Source organism: Ammodytes marinus, assembly GCF_949987685.1.
Source record: "Ammodytes marinus genome assembly, chromosome: 23".
Lineage (NCBI taxonomy): Eukaryota > Metazoa > Chordata > Actinopteri > Uranoscopiformes > Ammodytidae > Ammodytes > Ammodytes marinus.
In genome coordinates, this window is record NC_137227.1 from 13584087 (window position 1) to 13599781 (window position 15695).

The 15695-nt window shown below is 41.1% G+C and overlaps 2 protein-coding genes across 2 annotated transcripts in view; both read right to left on the minus strand.

Annotated features, from left to right (window-relative positions):
• Positions 1-1392, minus strand: LOC307268823 (glycoprotein hormone beta-5-like; the record flags this gene model as incomplete). The annotated part of the gene is made up of 2 exons (XM_080051577.1): positions 1-189; positions 1192-1392. The coding sequence occupies 2 exons, from the start codon at positions 1390-1392 to the stop codon at positions 1-3; spliced, it is 390 nt and encodes a 129-aa protein (XP_079907703.1).
• An 8345-nt stretch (positions 1393-9737) lies between these two features.
• ppp2r5b (protein phosphatase 2, regulatory subunit B', beta) overlaps positions 9738-15695 on the minus strand; it is a gene marked incomplete at its 3' end in the record, with an annotated part of 37730 nt that continues 31772 nt past the window's right edge. The window contains exons 8-13 of the mRNA XM_080052302.1: positions 13327-13380; positions 12346-12396; positions 12031-12150; positions 11119-11246; positions 10752-10853; positions 9738-9969 (exon numbers count right to left, since the gene is read on the minus strand). Coding sequence (XP_079908428.1) covers positions 9738-9969; positions 10752-10853; positions 11119-11246; positions 12031-12150; positions 12346-12396; positions 13327-13380 — 687 coding nt within the window. The remainder of the gene's footprint in view (positions 9970-10751; positions 10854-11118; positions 11247-12030; positions 12151-12345; positions 12397-13326; positions 13381-15695) is intronic.

The window sequence follows — 15695 nt, forward strand, 5'->3', positions numbered from 1 at the left end:
TCAGAAGGTCTCACACTCTGTGTCCTGTGTGGAGCAGACAGCACAGTGGCAGTGCAGGGCCATGGGATAGTGGTAGAGCGGGGAGACGTTGGGCAGGCAGCCCGGCAGGCGGGCCGTCATGTGGCGGGTACGGCTGTACGTACACACACGGTGTTGACGGTGGATGTAAGGGGGATCTGGCACGGGTTTCTGCAGGGTTCACACGCACACACACACACACACACGCGCGCGCGCGCACGCATGCACATGCACACACACACACACACACACACACACACACACACACACACACACACAGGTGGAACACAGGTTACTTTGATTTCCATTGATAGGTAGGCCTATGTCCTTTTACTAGACATTTTTTTGTATGTACACACATTTTACTTTATTTGTTTTTTTTACTTACCTGTAATATGACTATTATAAGGAACATCATGAGAAATTGCCCTGAAGAGCCTTCTTAAATATGTGTCCTGTCTACTTGGTAATAACTGATATCATGAGAGCAGCTTTCTGAATCTTTCTGCAGTGGCTAGACTGGGTAACATTAGAGAGTGACAAAATAACTTCAGAAATACAGTGTAAGTGATATTCCCCTTCGTTGTGTGCCTCTTACAAACGTAGTCACATCAGTATACCACTCAGAGACAGACACGACGTAAGATCTACCATGACTGTACCATGTTCGTCAATATAATTCTTTGAAAGAGGCGCCATTAGTCACAGAACTCTGCATCTATCATTTGCCCAACTGTGAGCATATGTTGACGCCATGTCAATTAAAAGTGTTATTTCGTGACCTTGGAAACTCTGGGTCCACTTGCATAGCTCTTACCTGAGCTGTCAAAACATAATTGTAAAGTATTCTCGGAAGGAAGTCTGTGAATGCAGTTAAAAACTCCCCTTACTTTTTGAGTCAGCTATGTTGCTGCTGATTCATGACTATTTCTCGTCTTATGGCTTTCAGTAGACTTCCTAACCCCTTAAACTAACCCCTGAGAATGGGCCAGTCTAAATATGGTCTGGGTTGAGTCCTGGCCTGGGTCATCAATGATTTATTTGACGTTTCAAAATTCTAGTATTATGGGAGATTTCATGAATAGCCATGGGAAAGAGTTGGACTCCCACATTAACTTTTAGTGTAACTGATGGTACTTCATTGTGTTTGTATATACAGTATAAGGTTATTACCTCCCAGGTGTGACAGCGCCCCCAGCAGGCCTCTGTGGTGATGCGCAGTCCCTTGCAGCCGGGCTTCTGGGCCACGAAGGAGAACTCTCGCACGGCGCAGCCACGGAAACCATGAAGCGTGGTCGTTACAGCAACGCTCACCACGGCTGCCCCAGCAACCAGGAGCAGCAGAAGAGAGAGGGACAGGGGATGGAGATGCATACTGGCAAGGATGGGTAGAGAAAGAGATATACTGAATTAACGTATTACTCTATGAATATGGATTGGCCCTCTGTTATGAGTGACCTATACTGTACATTGGTGGGATACAGTCCAACCTCAAAGAAAGTAGTCATGTTTCTGTAGGGTCTTTTTTCAAAGGACTGTACGTCATTATATGCTTATTAAAAATCAGAGCAGGCTAAAATGTTTATTTTAACACATATATTATTAAGTTGTAATTCATGATCCATGAAAGCTGACAGTAGTATATCCTTCAGAACAGTACATTGACATTTGGCACACCTCACAATTCTCTCTCTCTCTAGTGTCCATTATGGCTACTGCAGCCAATAGTGCCAGTGACCTTTACACTGTAAATTAATAAATACATTTTAATATTACATTAATAATAAAAAATCTACTTTCAGACTTTGAAAATGTTATATTACATTTAAAAAATGTAACTTTACTTGCATAGAAAGCATTTTTTCCTTGTTTCAATCAGAAAACAAGGAGTTGGTTCTTTCACAATTTTGGAGACATCTGCTTCATTACTCTGTACATTTTCAAGCAAACCACGTCAACACTTAAACAACTGTAATCCTCTCAACTCAGCCGGACTGGAGAATGCTTTAGAGAAATATAACACTGACAAGAACATTCTTTCTGCATGAACAGAATGATGTGGTATACTTTTAAATGCATTGAGGCCATAAACAGCACTTGGGTTCACTAGAGCACAATGCATTGCAATGACTCCATATAGGCTGTGGAACTACTCTAACTGTGCTGTAAAATAGCCTGCTGCTAACATAAGTATCTTCACTTTTTGTAAAGTAGTTTTCTAAAGCAGTCTTTAAATGTCTAAAATTAATGACAATAAATGATTAGTTAGATTTCAATCCTTACCTGCTTAATACATGTTTAAATAAATAAATGAAAAACTCCTTACCTTTCCAGCTGAAGATCTTTCAGAGATTTGAGCTGCTGGACTGCGGTGTGTCTGTGCCCCGGACAACAACCAGTGAATGGAACCAATCGGATCTTGTTGTTGTTTTTAGAAGGCCATTAGGGCGGACGGACACTCTGACATCATAGCAATTAGAATGAAATACCATTAGAGGACCCCAAGCCAGAAATAATGGGAGACTCCCTGGAAAATACTGATGCCTATGTCTATGTTTTCTTAACCTCAGCCTGTATCTCCCTGAGTGAGTGCGTACGTGTGCGGTTATTCATTCAACTTGGTCGACTCTCGGTGTCGTGAGGATTGTCTGCACTCAACTTGACACTTGCTGTAACAATGGATAGGTAACATGAATACAATTGGCTAGTTGAGTCATTTAGACACCATGTAATTAGATGTATAAGGTACATCGACTGTGATTTAAGGGATTAAACCAGATATTTATAATACACCACATTTGCCCCTTCAGTCACATGCACATTTTTGTTCCCCACCGCACCATGCAGTGAGTGTTTTTATCCCAATTTACTAACACCTGCCTACACTTTACAGCACACTCTTGGTTCTCATTTATTTTTCCATCATAATGACAATGAAATATGAGGTAACTGCGACTTATCTTAATGTAGATTGTTGTTAATTGTGATGGATGACGCAACTTAAAGGTGCTCCGAGGAACTTTTCAGTATGTGTTCATTCTTGCACCCCTTTCTGATAAAAGCAGTAGTGTTTTTACTACGCCAGCTGCTGTTCCTGGGTGAGCGTACCCATGACAAAGGCATTAGGAAAAGCTATATTAAAAATAGAATTCTTTGCACTGATGGTCTCGTTTGCTGTTACATGTAATTGATGATCATCAGAGGAAAAATTAGACTGTTTCAGAAATATTAAAAAGTTCCTCCTGGCACCTTTAAGTACATTTGAGAGTCTGCTCATTTAATTTTACACCATATGGAAATTAATGGAAATCAATGTTTGTTGCCCAAAATTTCATCAGATCTGTGTAGGTTTGGGGGGAAAAAAAGGTTTTGGATACTTATTTGCAGATTAAAGCAGCACAACATTGACATATTATGACTTTATAAAGTTAGTAGCCTATAGCTGACATACAGTCATATGAAAAAGTTTGGGAACCCCTCTCAGCCGGCATTATAATTGACTCTGCTTTCACAAAAAAAAATATAAAAGTGGTATGTCTTTAATTTACCAGGAACAGCTAAGTACTGGGATGTTTTCCAAACAAAGATTTTTTGAAAAGCAGTATTTGGTTGTATGAAATAAAATAAAATGTGAAAAACTGGCTGTGCAAAAATATGGGTACCCTTGCGGTTTTGTTGATTTTAATGCCTGTAACAGCATGTAAAACTGATGAATTTAAACACAAAGTTGGTTGGATTATGTTGTTAAGCCTTGAACCTCATAGAAATGTCTGTTTAATCATGAGAAAATGTATTTTAGGTGCCTAAATGCAAGTTGCACTTCTCTTTGACTCTCTGCTGAAGTGAGACAGAATGGGATCATCAAAACTGCTCCCAAAAGATCTTAAAAACAAAGATTATTCATTATCATGGTTTAGGGGAAGGCTACAAGAAGCTTTCCCAAAGGTTTCAATTGTCAATTTCTACTGTAAGGAACGTTGTCAGGGAATGGAAGGACACAGGCACAGTTGCAGTTAAACCCAGGTCTAGCAGACCAAGAAAAGTACAAGAGCGGCATATGCGGCGGATTGTGAGAATGGTTGCACACAACCCAAAGATCACCTCCAAAGACCTGCAAGAACATCTGGCTGCAGATTGTGTATCTGTACATGGTTCAACAAATCAGTGCAATTTGCACCAAAACATCTGTATGGCCAGGTGATGAGAAGGAAGCCCTTTCTGCGCCCACGCCACAGATACAGTTGCATGGAGTATGCAAAAGCTCATTTAGACAAGCCAGATTCATATTGGAAGAAAATGCTTTGGACTGATGAGACAAAAATTAAGTTATTTGGTCTTTATAAAAAGCAGATGTTTTGGTGCAAATTGCGCTGAATTGTTGAACGATGTACAGATACACAATCTGCAGCCAGATGTTCTTGCAGGTCTTTGGAGGTGATCTGTGGGTTGTGTGCAACCATTCTCACAATCCTCCACCTATGCCGCTCCTGTTTTTTTCTTGGTCTGCCATGCCTGGGTTTAACTGCCACTGTGCCTGTGTCCTTCCATTTCCTGACAACATTCCCTACAGTCGAAATTGACAATTGAAACCTTTGGGAAAGCTTCTTGTAGCCTTCCCCTAAACCATGACAATGAACAATCTTTGTTTTTCAGATCTTTTGGGAGCTGTTTTGATGATCCCATTCTGTCTCACTTCAGCAGAGAGTCAAAGAGAAGTGCAACTTGCATTTAGGCACATAAAATACATTTTCTCATGATTAAACAGACATTTCTATGAGGTTCAAGGCTTAACAACATAATCCAACCAACTTTGTGTTTAAATTCATCAGTTTTACATGCTGTTACAGGCATTAAAATCAACAAAACCACAAGGGTACCCATATTTTTGCACAGCCAGTTTTTCACATTTTATTTTATTTCATACAACCAAATACTGCTTTTCAAAAAATCTTTGTTTGGAAAACATCCCAGTACTTAGCTGTTCCTGGTAAATTAAAGACATACCACTTTTATATTTTTTTTGTGAAAGCAGAGTCAATTATAATGCCGGCTGAGAGGGGTTCCCAAACTTTTTCATATGACTGTATAAGTTAATGGTGGATTATTGATTATGCAGAGCAGAGCAACATTAGCATCCATTTTAAGCCATATTTCACTACCTAACCTAAATGTAAGACCAAGTGTTACATTATGGAGTATTCACTCTGTTACTAGCTCTTCTTTAGTTTCCGCCAACTCCTGACAGAGCTATATCTGCCTCTAACTTTGGCGCTAGCTAGGTGCTAACCTAACTACACAAGCTACCCCTGTAACATAACACATTGAAAATATTTTTTTTTTATATATTTCATGTAATTGACGTTGTGGCTGTAGATAAAATATCAATATTAGTATTATTGAAAATCAAAAGTCAAACAAGGTGACACAAAGAAACAGCACAGAGTCCCAGAGTGTTTTCTCAAAGTGAAGTTTCATTTTTAGCACATAGTTTTTTTTTTCTCCATTCTACAGCCCCCTGTATGTCACGTACAGTAGTTAGCCTCTCTACATTCAAACCCCCCCACCGCTGTGTTGGTCCCCAAAATATACATCTTCTTCTTCTTCTGCATCATCTTAATCCTCTTCTCTAAGGTTTTTCTTCAACACAACAAACACAGACCATTGGGCAGACAGTGCAAATCTAGAAATTCAGTGAAATTGCTACGTAATGCGGTTGTAGGTTTTCGGTAACATTATATTCTCACTCTGTAATTGTTGCTCTGACTTATTGCCATTCTATCGTGTCTAACTCTATGTCTTTTCTTTCCTCTGTCTTTCTCCTCTTCTGCTTTTTTCTGTAACTCTTTAACCGATCGCTTCCATCAAATGCGTTGACACCACCCCTCTGATTTAAAGCATTTGTTTAAAAGGGAGGGGAGATGCAACAGTTAATGTTAAGGGAGAACTCTAGAACAGTGGGAGTGGGTTCCGTTTTCCCAGAGTCAGCTGACCGACTGACTGACAGTAACAATCAAGAGGGTTTGTGAGGAAGCTAGCCAAAAACCAAAATCATAAAGTTAGCTGAGCTTTATGACAGCGAGGTCAAGTTGAGTCTCTTTCCAGTTGTGATTTTTGAGTGTTTTTATGCCTGAATCAAACCAACGTTTGAAATCCGCCCACATGGGAGCGCTTGCTTTTTCTTGCCTGCCCAGGGTGCCAGCCAGATGGTGTCTGCAAGTGCAGCATTTGAAATGTTTGATGGTGAAAGGCTGCTGTTTCACCTAACACATCTAGTGCATTTTCTATGGCTGCCGTGGGGACATGCCAATTGCAAACTTGTGCACTGTCTACTCCTTTGTCACATGCAACAACAATTCTCTGTTTCTTTAAATAAATATACAGCATTGTGGTTCTTAGAGAAAATCTGGCACATGTCTGTGGTATCCAACCCTGGGGCCTTAAGGAGACCTGAGATTAATCAGAAGGGTCACAAGCTAATCAAAATGACAACATAGCCTATGTATCATTTATATTATTATTTTTCAATTTTCAGATTTTCCTCAAATTTTGCTCCTTTGTGTGTTTGCTGATATGCATTTTTGCCTACAATCAAAACTATATTTGAGATGGGAAAACACTCTTTGGTCTAACTGCTCACAACTCTCATGTCCACTGGAAGGCAAAGGTGTCACAAGCAGACAATGTGTTAAGGGGTCACAACAAGCCAAAAGGTTGGGAACCACTTGGACACGTGTGACAAATTTAATGGATTAGATGTGACCGCAGCCTGGCAGCATCAGGACTCAACCAAACTCAAGCCAAACTTAAGAAAGCATTGAGAAAAACCTGGAAATAAGGTAGAAAATGCACCGCTGTGAGTTTCATTACTCAGCTCGAATTTGCTCATTAAAAGATGTAAGAGCTGGGGGTCAAATGGATTGCAGAACCTTGTTGACTCAGGCATGATTTGAAGTGAGCGTTTTCGGCAAAAACTGCTGGTCTGAGTGGGTTTTGAGAACGTTTGGTTACTAAGCAGCAGACAGGTAGCTCTCGAGCGTCAAAAAAACAATCGATTTGTTTACGATACATTCGGATTCAAACCCTGTCCCTCAGGAAGGAGAGAAGGAGAGAGAGAGAGAAAAAAGAAGCAAAGAGAGAATGCATTCTCTCGTTCTCTTATCACTCTGTCTACACACATCTCCTGCTCACCGATTCACACACCGGATACACCCCGACACACGCACACACACACACACACACGCACACGCACACGCACACGCACTCACACACAACCCGCCCATCATCTTCAAATAAGGTTACATTTCCTGATCAAATAGAAAATAAATAGCATCAGTATCAGTTTCCACAAAATGAACAAGATCATACAAAAAACAAGAAACAAAACAACATAATTAAAAAGCAAAATCATTTCTCATCAAATTAATTTACACAGAAAGTACCTTTAAGACAATGTGAATATCAAGGACGCAACAGGAGTAAAAACAAGAGTGGGGGGTAAACATTTGTTTAACCCCCTAAAAACACACACAGATTATCCTGAAAGAATGAAAATATTGCTAAAATAATTTTTTTCTGTTTTGTTTTTTTAAATCCTCTTCCTTATCCCATCACTCTATCATCATAATGATCCAACAAGAATAAACTGATTTGTGTTGGTTCACACCGAGAAAAGAAAAAAAAGCTTTCGTCATCATGGTTGCCATCTAGCAGCGTCAGGTCTGCTGAGCCTTAAAATAACCGACTCTCCGGGTTCAGCAATCCAACTGGATTACTGGGTTTTTCTTTTGATTCTGAAACACTTGTGGTGCGCTTTATTTCACCTCCAGCAACCTTTGTGCCGGGTGGTGTTTGCTTGTCCTGCTTGGATAATCTTTTGGTTCAAATTTGGGGTTTGTAAGGTTAACTTTGAAAAAGTGAGCTAAACAGATTAGTAAAACTTTTAACCAGAAAATGTATTGTTGTGTCGCGACATTGACATTAAAGGCACCCTGTGGAGTTTTTCACCAGTAGTGGTGCTATAGAGCAACGTCTTTATAAGCGGGTCCCCATTATGTTTGTATATATCGCGCAAGGTTGCACATGTATTCACATGATTTCAATGTATCCCTTTTAAGGAGAGTTGGTTTCGATAATGTGCAAACAAACATGTTGATATGCCAACAAAATGGAAGGGAAGAAGGACCGTGTGAGCAAGTAAACGTGGATGTAAACAATGCAAGAGTTAAAAAAAAGTTGGTTTTCAAATATTTTATAAGAAAGAAGATGCATTAAGAGCATTTGTCAAGCCTCGAGGTTACAGGCTGGTTCTGGTGAGTAACGCTGAATGTAAACATAAGTTTGTTTCTCCACTGGGCACCTTTAAACCAACAAAGATTTAAAAAAAAACATAGGTAATGATCTTCAAACGTGGAATGTTTTACGATTTAGTTTTTACCCCCTTTGAAAATACACAACCGCACCACAAATATCCAAAATTTCAAAGGAAAAGAAAAACAGCCACGGCCAATCCAGTTCATTCCTCCCCTCTTCACGGTCTTTTAAAGGGGAATATCGCTGAATTTCAGCGCTCACGTTATGGCCTCATACAGTTAACATGTGATGTGAGTTCAGAATTCGAGTCGGCCTTCCCCTTCATGGTATCTGCTACACTAGTGTTTCTCCCATAATACACTACAGAAATATCCAGAGACATATGTATATATATAAAAACATTATCATCATCATCATAGCATCATCAGTAGTACTTAGAGTAGAGTAGAGTAGAGTAGAGTAGTAGTAGTAGAGTAACAAGTAAGAAGAAGGAACAGTATTGTACTTTATATCATTTTCATCAGTGGGGTGTTTTTTTTTTTACCTTATGGGGACTTTAGGCTCGTCCTGTGGTGGAACCCAACAGAATGGGAGAGCAGTTAGTGCCAGAACCAGCTGTGTGTGTGTGTGTGTGTGTGTGTGTGTGTGTGTGTGTGTGTGTGTGTGTGTGTGTGTGTGTGTGTGTGTGTGTGTGTGTGTGTGTGTGTGTGTGTGTGTGTGTGTGTGTGTGTGTGTGTGCGTGCGTGCGTGTGTTTCTGAGTGGTGTGTGTTTCTGGTCTGTACGGCAATCATTTTGGGACATTTGTGTGAAATTGCTTCCTCTGTTTATTAACGGACTCTGCCGTCCGTCCACACATGAAATAAGCATCTTTGACCAAAAAAGATAAATACGAGGCCACAGTACAGACTGACTCAGATTTGGCTAAATATCAAGATGCGTTAAGACACAGGTTAAGTTGATTTTGAGTTGCACCGCAAGAGAAATTTCAACTCTTCTGTTTTGAGGCTGACTTGAAGCAGGCCAGCTACCAATTTTGGGGGTACTGACCTGCAGTTTAGATGAACCAGCCGCTAATTCAAATGACAATCTGTATTTTTGTGGACAATATTCATCTCTTGATCCGCAACATAATGTGTGTGCACAGCGAAAAAAAAGTGAACCAGTTTCACACAACTCTTGTCAGAAAAGAAAAGATACAGCCTTTAAACCTCGGATCACAGAGTGTGTGCTGCTTTTTCACAAAAAGCCACACCCTCCATAATGCAAGAGAAAAAAGAGAAAGATACAGTGGTTTTTGTTTTGTACCTTTTCTGTCTGACCGCTCCCAACACTGTCACTATCAACCTCATGTCTTCTCCCTGTCCCCCCTAACCCCCTTGTGTTATCCATTATCTCTGTGGAGCAGCACCTAGGTGGCGCTCTCCCCGGCTCCGGAGGAAGAGGCCCCGCCTGGCTTGGGCTCGGGCTGGTCGGAGTGAGCCGTCTGCGGGGATGAGGGGCTGGGCGGGTCCCCTCTCTCGCCTCGCTCCTGGAGGTTGCGCTGGTTCCTGGCGGCTTCGGTGAGCATCTGCATCCGACGCTCCTGCTGCTCCTCCAGGCCTCGCCACAGCTCGCTACGCTCCCGCTCTCGCTTCATCTCTCTGGAGAGAGGGAGGAGGAAGGGAAGATAAGAATAAAGCCCCATAGTAGTAGAGTGTTTACCGTGCCATTCAATCTCACTGTTGTTGAGGCATCCAAGGTTTATCTGAATACAATGACATTTTCCCATTTCATCAATGGCAGTTCACGCTGTCGCCCCAGGCAAGCAAGATGGCTTTGAAACCAATTAAATCACCTCGTTAACAAGCCTTCAAAATCTTCGATAGGAAATTACAACAGTATCATCACTGTGCGACTCTTTATCTACTGAATGAACAGAGGCCAGGCTTGCTGTTTTCCCAAGCCTGTCTTTATGCTAAAGCTAACCACACGTTGACTCCAACTCCACATTGAATACAAAGACATCAGACTGATATGAATCTTCCCATCTCTCTCTCTTAAAGAAAGCAGATACGTCTATTACCCCCAAATGTTGAAATACTACATTAAAAAAATGTCTCACAATTGTGAAAGTATAAGTATGAAACAGGATAGCGTGTAAGTGGAATCACGATGCGATCCATGTTCAAAAGATGACCTAAGCGATACATACCAACAACGTGAAATATAAAGTGGGGTATAATGGAACAAAAAACGTCTAAAACATGACTTAAGAGCCCTTTATTTCCTCTTCTTGTTGTCACTGTTGTATCCAGTGACGCAAATACACACGCGCACACACACACACACACACACACACACATACACATACACATACACATACACACACACAAACGTGCGCACAGACGCTCACATAGGCACAAGGCGGGTGAGTCATACTCACTTCTGTTTCTCCACTTTGTAGGAGGCAGTGAGGTCATCAAACAACTTGCTGTTCATCTCCATGAAGGTCTTCAGCACGTTGTAGATCAGAGACACAATGGTCCTGGAGGAGCAGAGTGAAGAAGCCAATGAACATCAGTCCTACTCGTCTTTGCATCCAAACAGTGTCACACCATAATCAACCATTTAATGAGCCGTGAGTTATGGGTCGTTATTAATTTGTGCGTGTGTGTAAGCATGTGTGTGTAAGCATTTGTGTGTGTGTGTGTGTGTGTGTGTGTGTGTGTGTGTGTGTGTGTGTGTGTGTGTGTGTGTGTGTGTGTGTGTGTGTGTGTGTGTGTGTGTGTGTGTGTGTGTGTGTCACATACTGGTTCCAGTGCTCCTTGGAGACTCTGTAGAGGGTGGCGAAGACCAGCGGCAGGATGACTTGACAGTTCTCCTCTATCAGACTGAGGATGTATTCGTTGTTCCAGAAGTAAAGAGCCCGCTCTGCTACCTGAAACACACACACACACACACACACACACACACACACACACACACACACATACACACACATACATACATACACACAGGATTAGACTTTTATTCCAATGTTGATTTACTTTCTTTTTTTTACAGTCTCCTTCAGTGGATTGTTTTTGATCTAAAATGATATAATAAATCTCTAGGCAATTAGGTTACTGTTCACAGGCGCAGTACTCTTTTTTATGGAACATGAAAATAAGGGGCTGATTTTGGCAAAAAAAATTCTTTCCTTTGGGACTATTTTACAGTGTTACAATAGATGATTTTAGATAGTAGGCCTACTTTAAAGCCCCTGTAAACCCCAATCCACAATATCCTTCTAACTTTGGTATTTGTGGAGTGAGTTGCATGATAGTAACTATCTGAAAAGAGTTCGGCATATTTATCAATCCAAATGAAATAAATTGTCATTTAAGCTTGATAAACAGTTATAGTTACAGAAATTCAGTGTAGATGAGGGGGGCTTTGCTCTGGTTCTTATTACACAATAAGGGTTTTGAACCAATCACGGCAGTTCTCTGCCCAAACGTTCAACAAAAAGAATGAATGTTGCCATGGAGACCATTTGATACGCCCACACAGCCCTCGTCAGACCATCTCAACAGTAAAAAAGGGTCAGATTTTTGTAAAAGCTTATCGAGACACCAGACTTCAATAACATACAATGATGATTTCTACTATTTTAGACCAGGTTGCGAGAGTTTTTAAAACCTTTCCAGCATGGTTTGAGGTGGGGAGGCGTTTTTTTGTACCTGAAAGTGAGGGCTGGAGATGCAGGCGGCGATCTGTTTGAAGAGCGGCTCCTGCACCCGGATGAACTGAGACGGCTCGATCACGTCCAGGATCTCCTCGATCTCCCCCAGGAACATGACCTGAACACACAGACACACCCAGCAGCAACACAGTGTTACTACAAGCAATACGTTTGACTGGCAGATATAAGACATTACACATCACTTCTCCGGATGTTATTTCAAGGAGGAATCAAAAACATAGATAATTAAAGCAAAAACCCAAAAGATATTCAAGAGGTTACGTCAGTGTCTTTACATCATCGGCTATCTCACCTCTTTCTGCGTGCAGGTTTTTGGCCAGTACTTGAGCAGTCCTCTGATGATCTGTAGAGAGAAATAAACATGAAGCACATTAGTATAAATAAACACTGCAGCCATTTTCTCAGCGGGGGCGGCTGGCTGGCGTCCCATCTGTGCCACCTCCATTAGCTCATCTTCATACTCTGGCTGGTGCATTAAGAAAAATAATGTATGTCCTGAGCTTATTAATGAGCTTTTTTCAATGAAGTCAGTTATAGAAAATACTCTGCACTCATCAGTGCTGAGTTTACATTGGTGAACTACCTACAGGACTAAAATGTATAATAGGGTTTGGTGGTAATGTGGCTGGTAATAATATTATAAATGAATATTATCATTTAGCTCGTTCTGAATTGATTCTTAATTTTCGTAGTTTTGTATGTCATTTCTATCACTTGTGCTATTGCTAACATTGCTGAGCTGTTAGGAACAAACACGTCATTGCAAAGGAGAATCACATATAGTAGGTCAAAGTTCAAGGGATTTGGCTGAGCTGGGATTTTGTCAAATCAGTCATAATCCAATATTTTTTGGCAGCGGAACAAGCCATAAACACAATATTTACACCTCATCTTGTCATGACGATATAGCAAACATGCTAGCTGACAGTCGCTGACACTCTTTCAGCATCCCGCAACATCAGCATTCATTTGGATGTCTCTGTTTGGTTCTTGGATGTGTTCACCAGCTAGTTTGTCTGTCTGTTGTTTCATGACTGATGATGATGAATCAGAAATCATTCATGAAAAAAAACAAACAGATGCCTGATAATGCTGAAAACGTTGATGAGTCCTGAGAGTCCATTACCATTACATCGAACCATTGTTTATACAAAAATACTAATAAATATGGTAGACAGATATGATGGCCAAAAACTAAAAAAACTAAGAATGTGAAGTTGATAAGCGAGTGTCTGGTAGTGGGAAAGGTAAAGTAATGTAAACACATTCTTACATATTCAGTCACCGTAGCATCTTTCTCCATAAATTGCACCACACAGTAGGCCAGCTGTAAGAACAGGGGAGATGTGGTTAGAAAACACACACACACACACACACACACACACACACACACACACACACACGTACACAAAACACACACATACACACACACAAAAACACACACACATATACACAACACACACACATACACGCACACAAAAAAACACACACACACACACACACACACACACACACATATATACACAACACACACACATACACACACACAAAAACACACACACACACACACACACACACACACACACACACACACACATACCAACACCAAAAAACACACACACAGGTAGGTTCTCCCTGAAGCTGTCAAGGAGACAGTGGGGATCTTAGCACTTATCCCTCCGGATTACACACTGCTAAAGATCGGAAAGATAGTTTTCCAAGGAGGGGGGATGTGTGTGCAAAGTTTGTGCGTGTGTGTGTGTGTGTGTGTGTGTGTGTGTGTGTGTGTGTGTGTGTGTGTGTGTGTGTGTGTGTGTGTGTGTGTGTGTCTACATCAGCTTCGTGTCTCCCCTTATATGATCTGGAATCATTCCCCATTATTGAGCGCACATGTGTATATGTGTGAGTGTGTGTGTGTACGTGTGTGTGTGTGTGTGTGTGTGTGTGTGTGTGTGTGCGTGCGTGTGTTTTGCGGTTGCCCCCTCCACCCAGGCCGGTTGCCGTGGCGAGTGGGCACCGTGGCGACGGAGACTGTGTGTGCGTGTGTTTACTTCGGAAGGAGTGATGTCACACACGCGTAAGTCCCTTAAGGGCAATGTGAGATAGAGTTTAGACCTCTTGTCTCTGCCTCTCTGTCCTATTCATACATCCGTTTTCTTGTTCCAATAATAACACAGGTCCATTTTAGGACTTTCAGATAGGTAGGTTTAAGCGTCGTCAAAATAAAAATATTTTGGATATTAATACGTTGGCAGATTTTTTTAAAGGTTGTTCTGTTTTTGTACAGAGTTGAGTTTTTACTGGTACATTTTCTTGTTTGTGTACTCCTCTCGCTCCATCCCTAACTTTCCTGTCCCCACAACATGGTTACAGAAGCAGAGGGGAAAGAGAGAGCGGAGTCTATAAAAAAAGGGGACTCCTTGAAAGCAGGGGGTGTTGAGCATGAATAAAAAGAAAAGTAGGAAAAATACCCGGATTAAACTAAATGTGCTGATCGGTCAAACCATTTAAAGTATTAGCAGGGCTTTAGAGAACTGCTCGGGGTAAATATGATGTTGGATTCGGTTGTCAGGACGGGCTTTGCGCGTGAAGGATGCCGTTGTTAGGCTAAGGATTATGGACATTGTAGGCTTTTTAAGGCTGTATGTACCAATATTGCTTTGTCAACGTGACAGGTCATAGAGAGACAGACAACTTGTCTATTTTGGGTCACAAAATTATTTTAAATGACTTATGTTGGCTTCTTGCCTGTAAATTTGTTATGACTTGCACCTCAGACAGTAGCCCCTATATGCTTTTACGGTTCTTCCAATTCATTTGTCAAATATAAACATGTACAGAAAACACTGAACAATAAAAACAGCTTTAGGCCTCTGGGTGTGCTTTTCCCTTGGCAGTGATTTACTGACATTTAAATGCAGCGTCAACTTCCATGTTGGCAATTAACTCTAAGTGCCATCATAGCCCTGTAGTCAACGTTTTTTGGGGGGGGACTTATTGCGTGGTTAAGTGTGTATTAAACTCGTAAAAGTGGAAGCAAGCAGGCTAGGTGAACAATTTTTCACTGGGAATGCCAAAGCTATTTAGCTCAGAATGCTATTGTTAGCACTGATTCTCACTAGAAGCGAATTTTTGCTAACGTTATACAATTCATTTGGCTGCTCCTGTACACTCACTGTTTTCTCATTCATGGGGGGTATGCTGTCAACATTTCATGGTTCAGTGGGCCAGACTGTCAGAACTCAGTGATGTGTAGTCTTGTAACCTCAGCAGCCGAGTCATGAAGAGAGTGCACAAATCTCAGAGCAACGGTTAACAATGTCAGACCCCAGCTGATTACCTGCCCTTGTGTCTATTTGTAGTGCCCACCCACACAGATAATGCACCAAACAGATAACAAGTAGAGAGACTTCTGACCGTACCCTAACACTAATATAGAGGGGCTTGTCACGGCAAAAACATGCATCGAACAAAAAAGTCATTTTATTCATTCTGACCAAAGAAGCACGTATTGTCAAAACAAGCACAATCGATATGATAGTCTCTGATTTTTCAGTTCAACTTTGAAATTAGCCTAAGTCTTGAAATAAGTCTAATGCTTTTTCTTATTGGAATTTGTAACTATGTATGATGTGTGGCCTC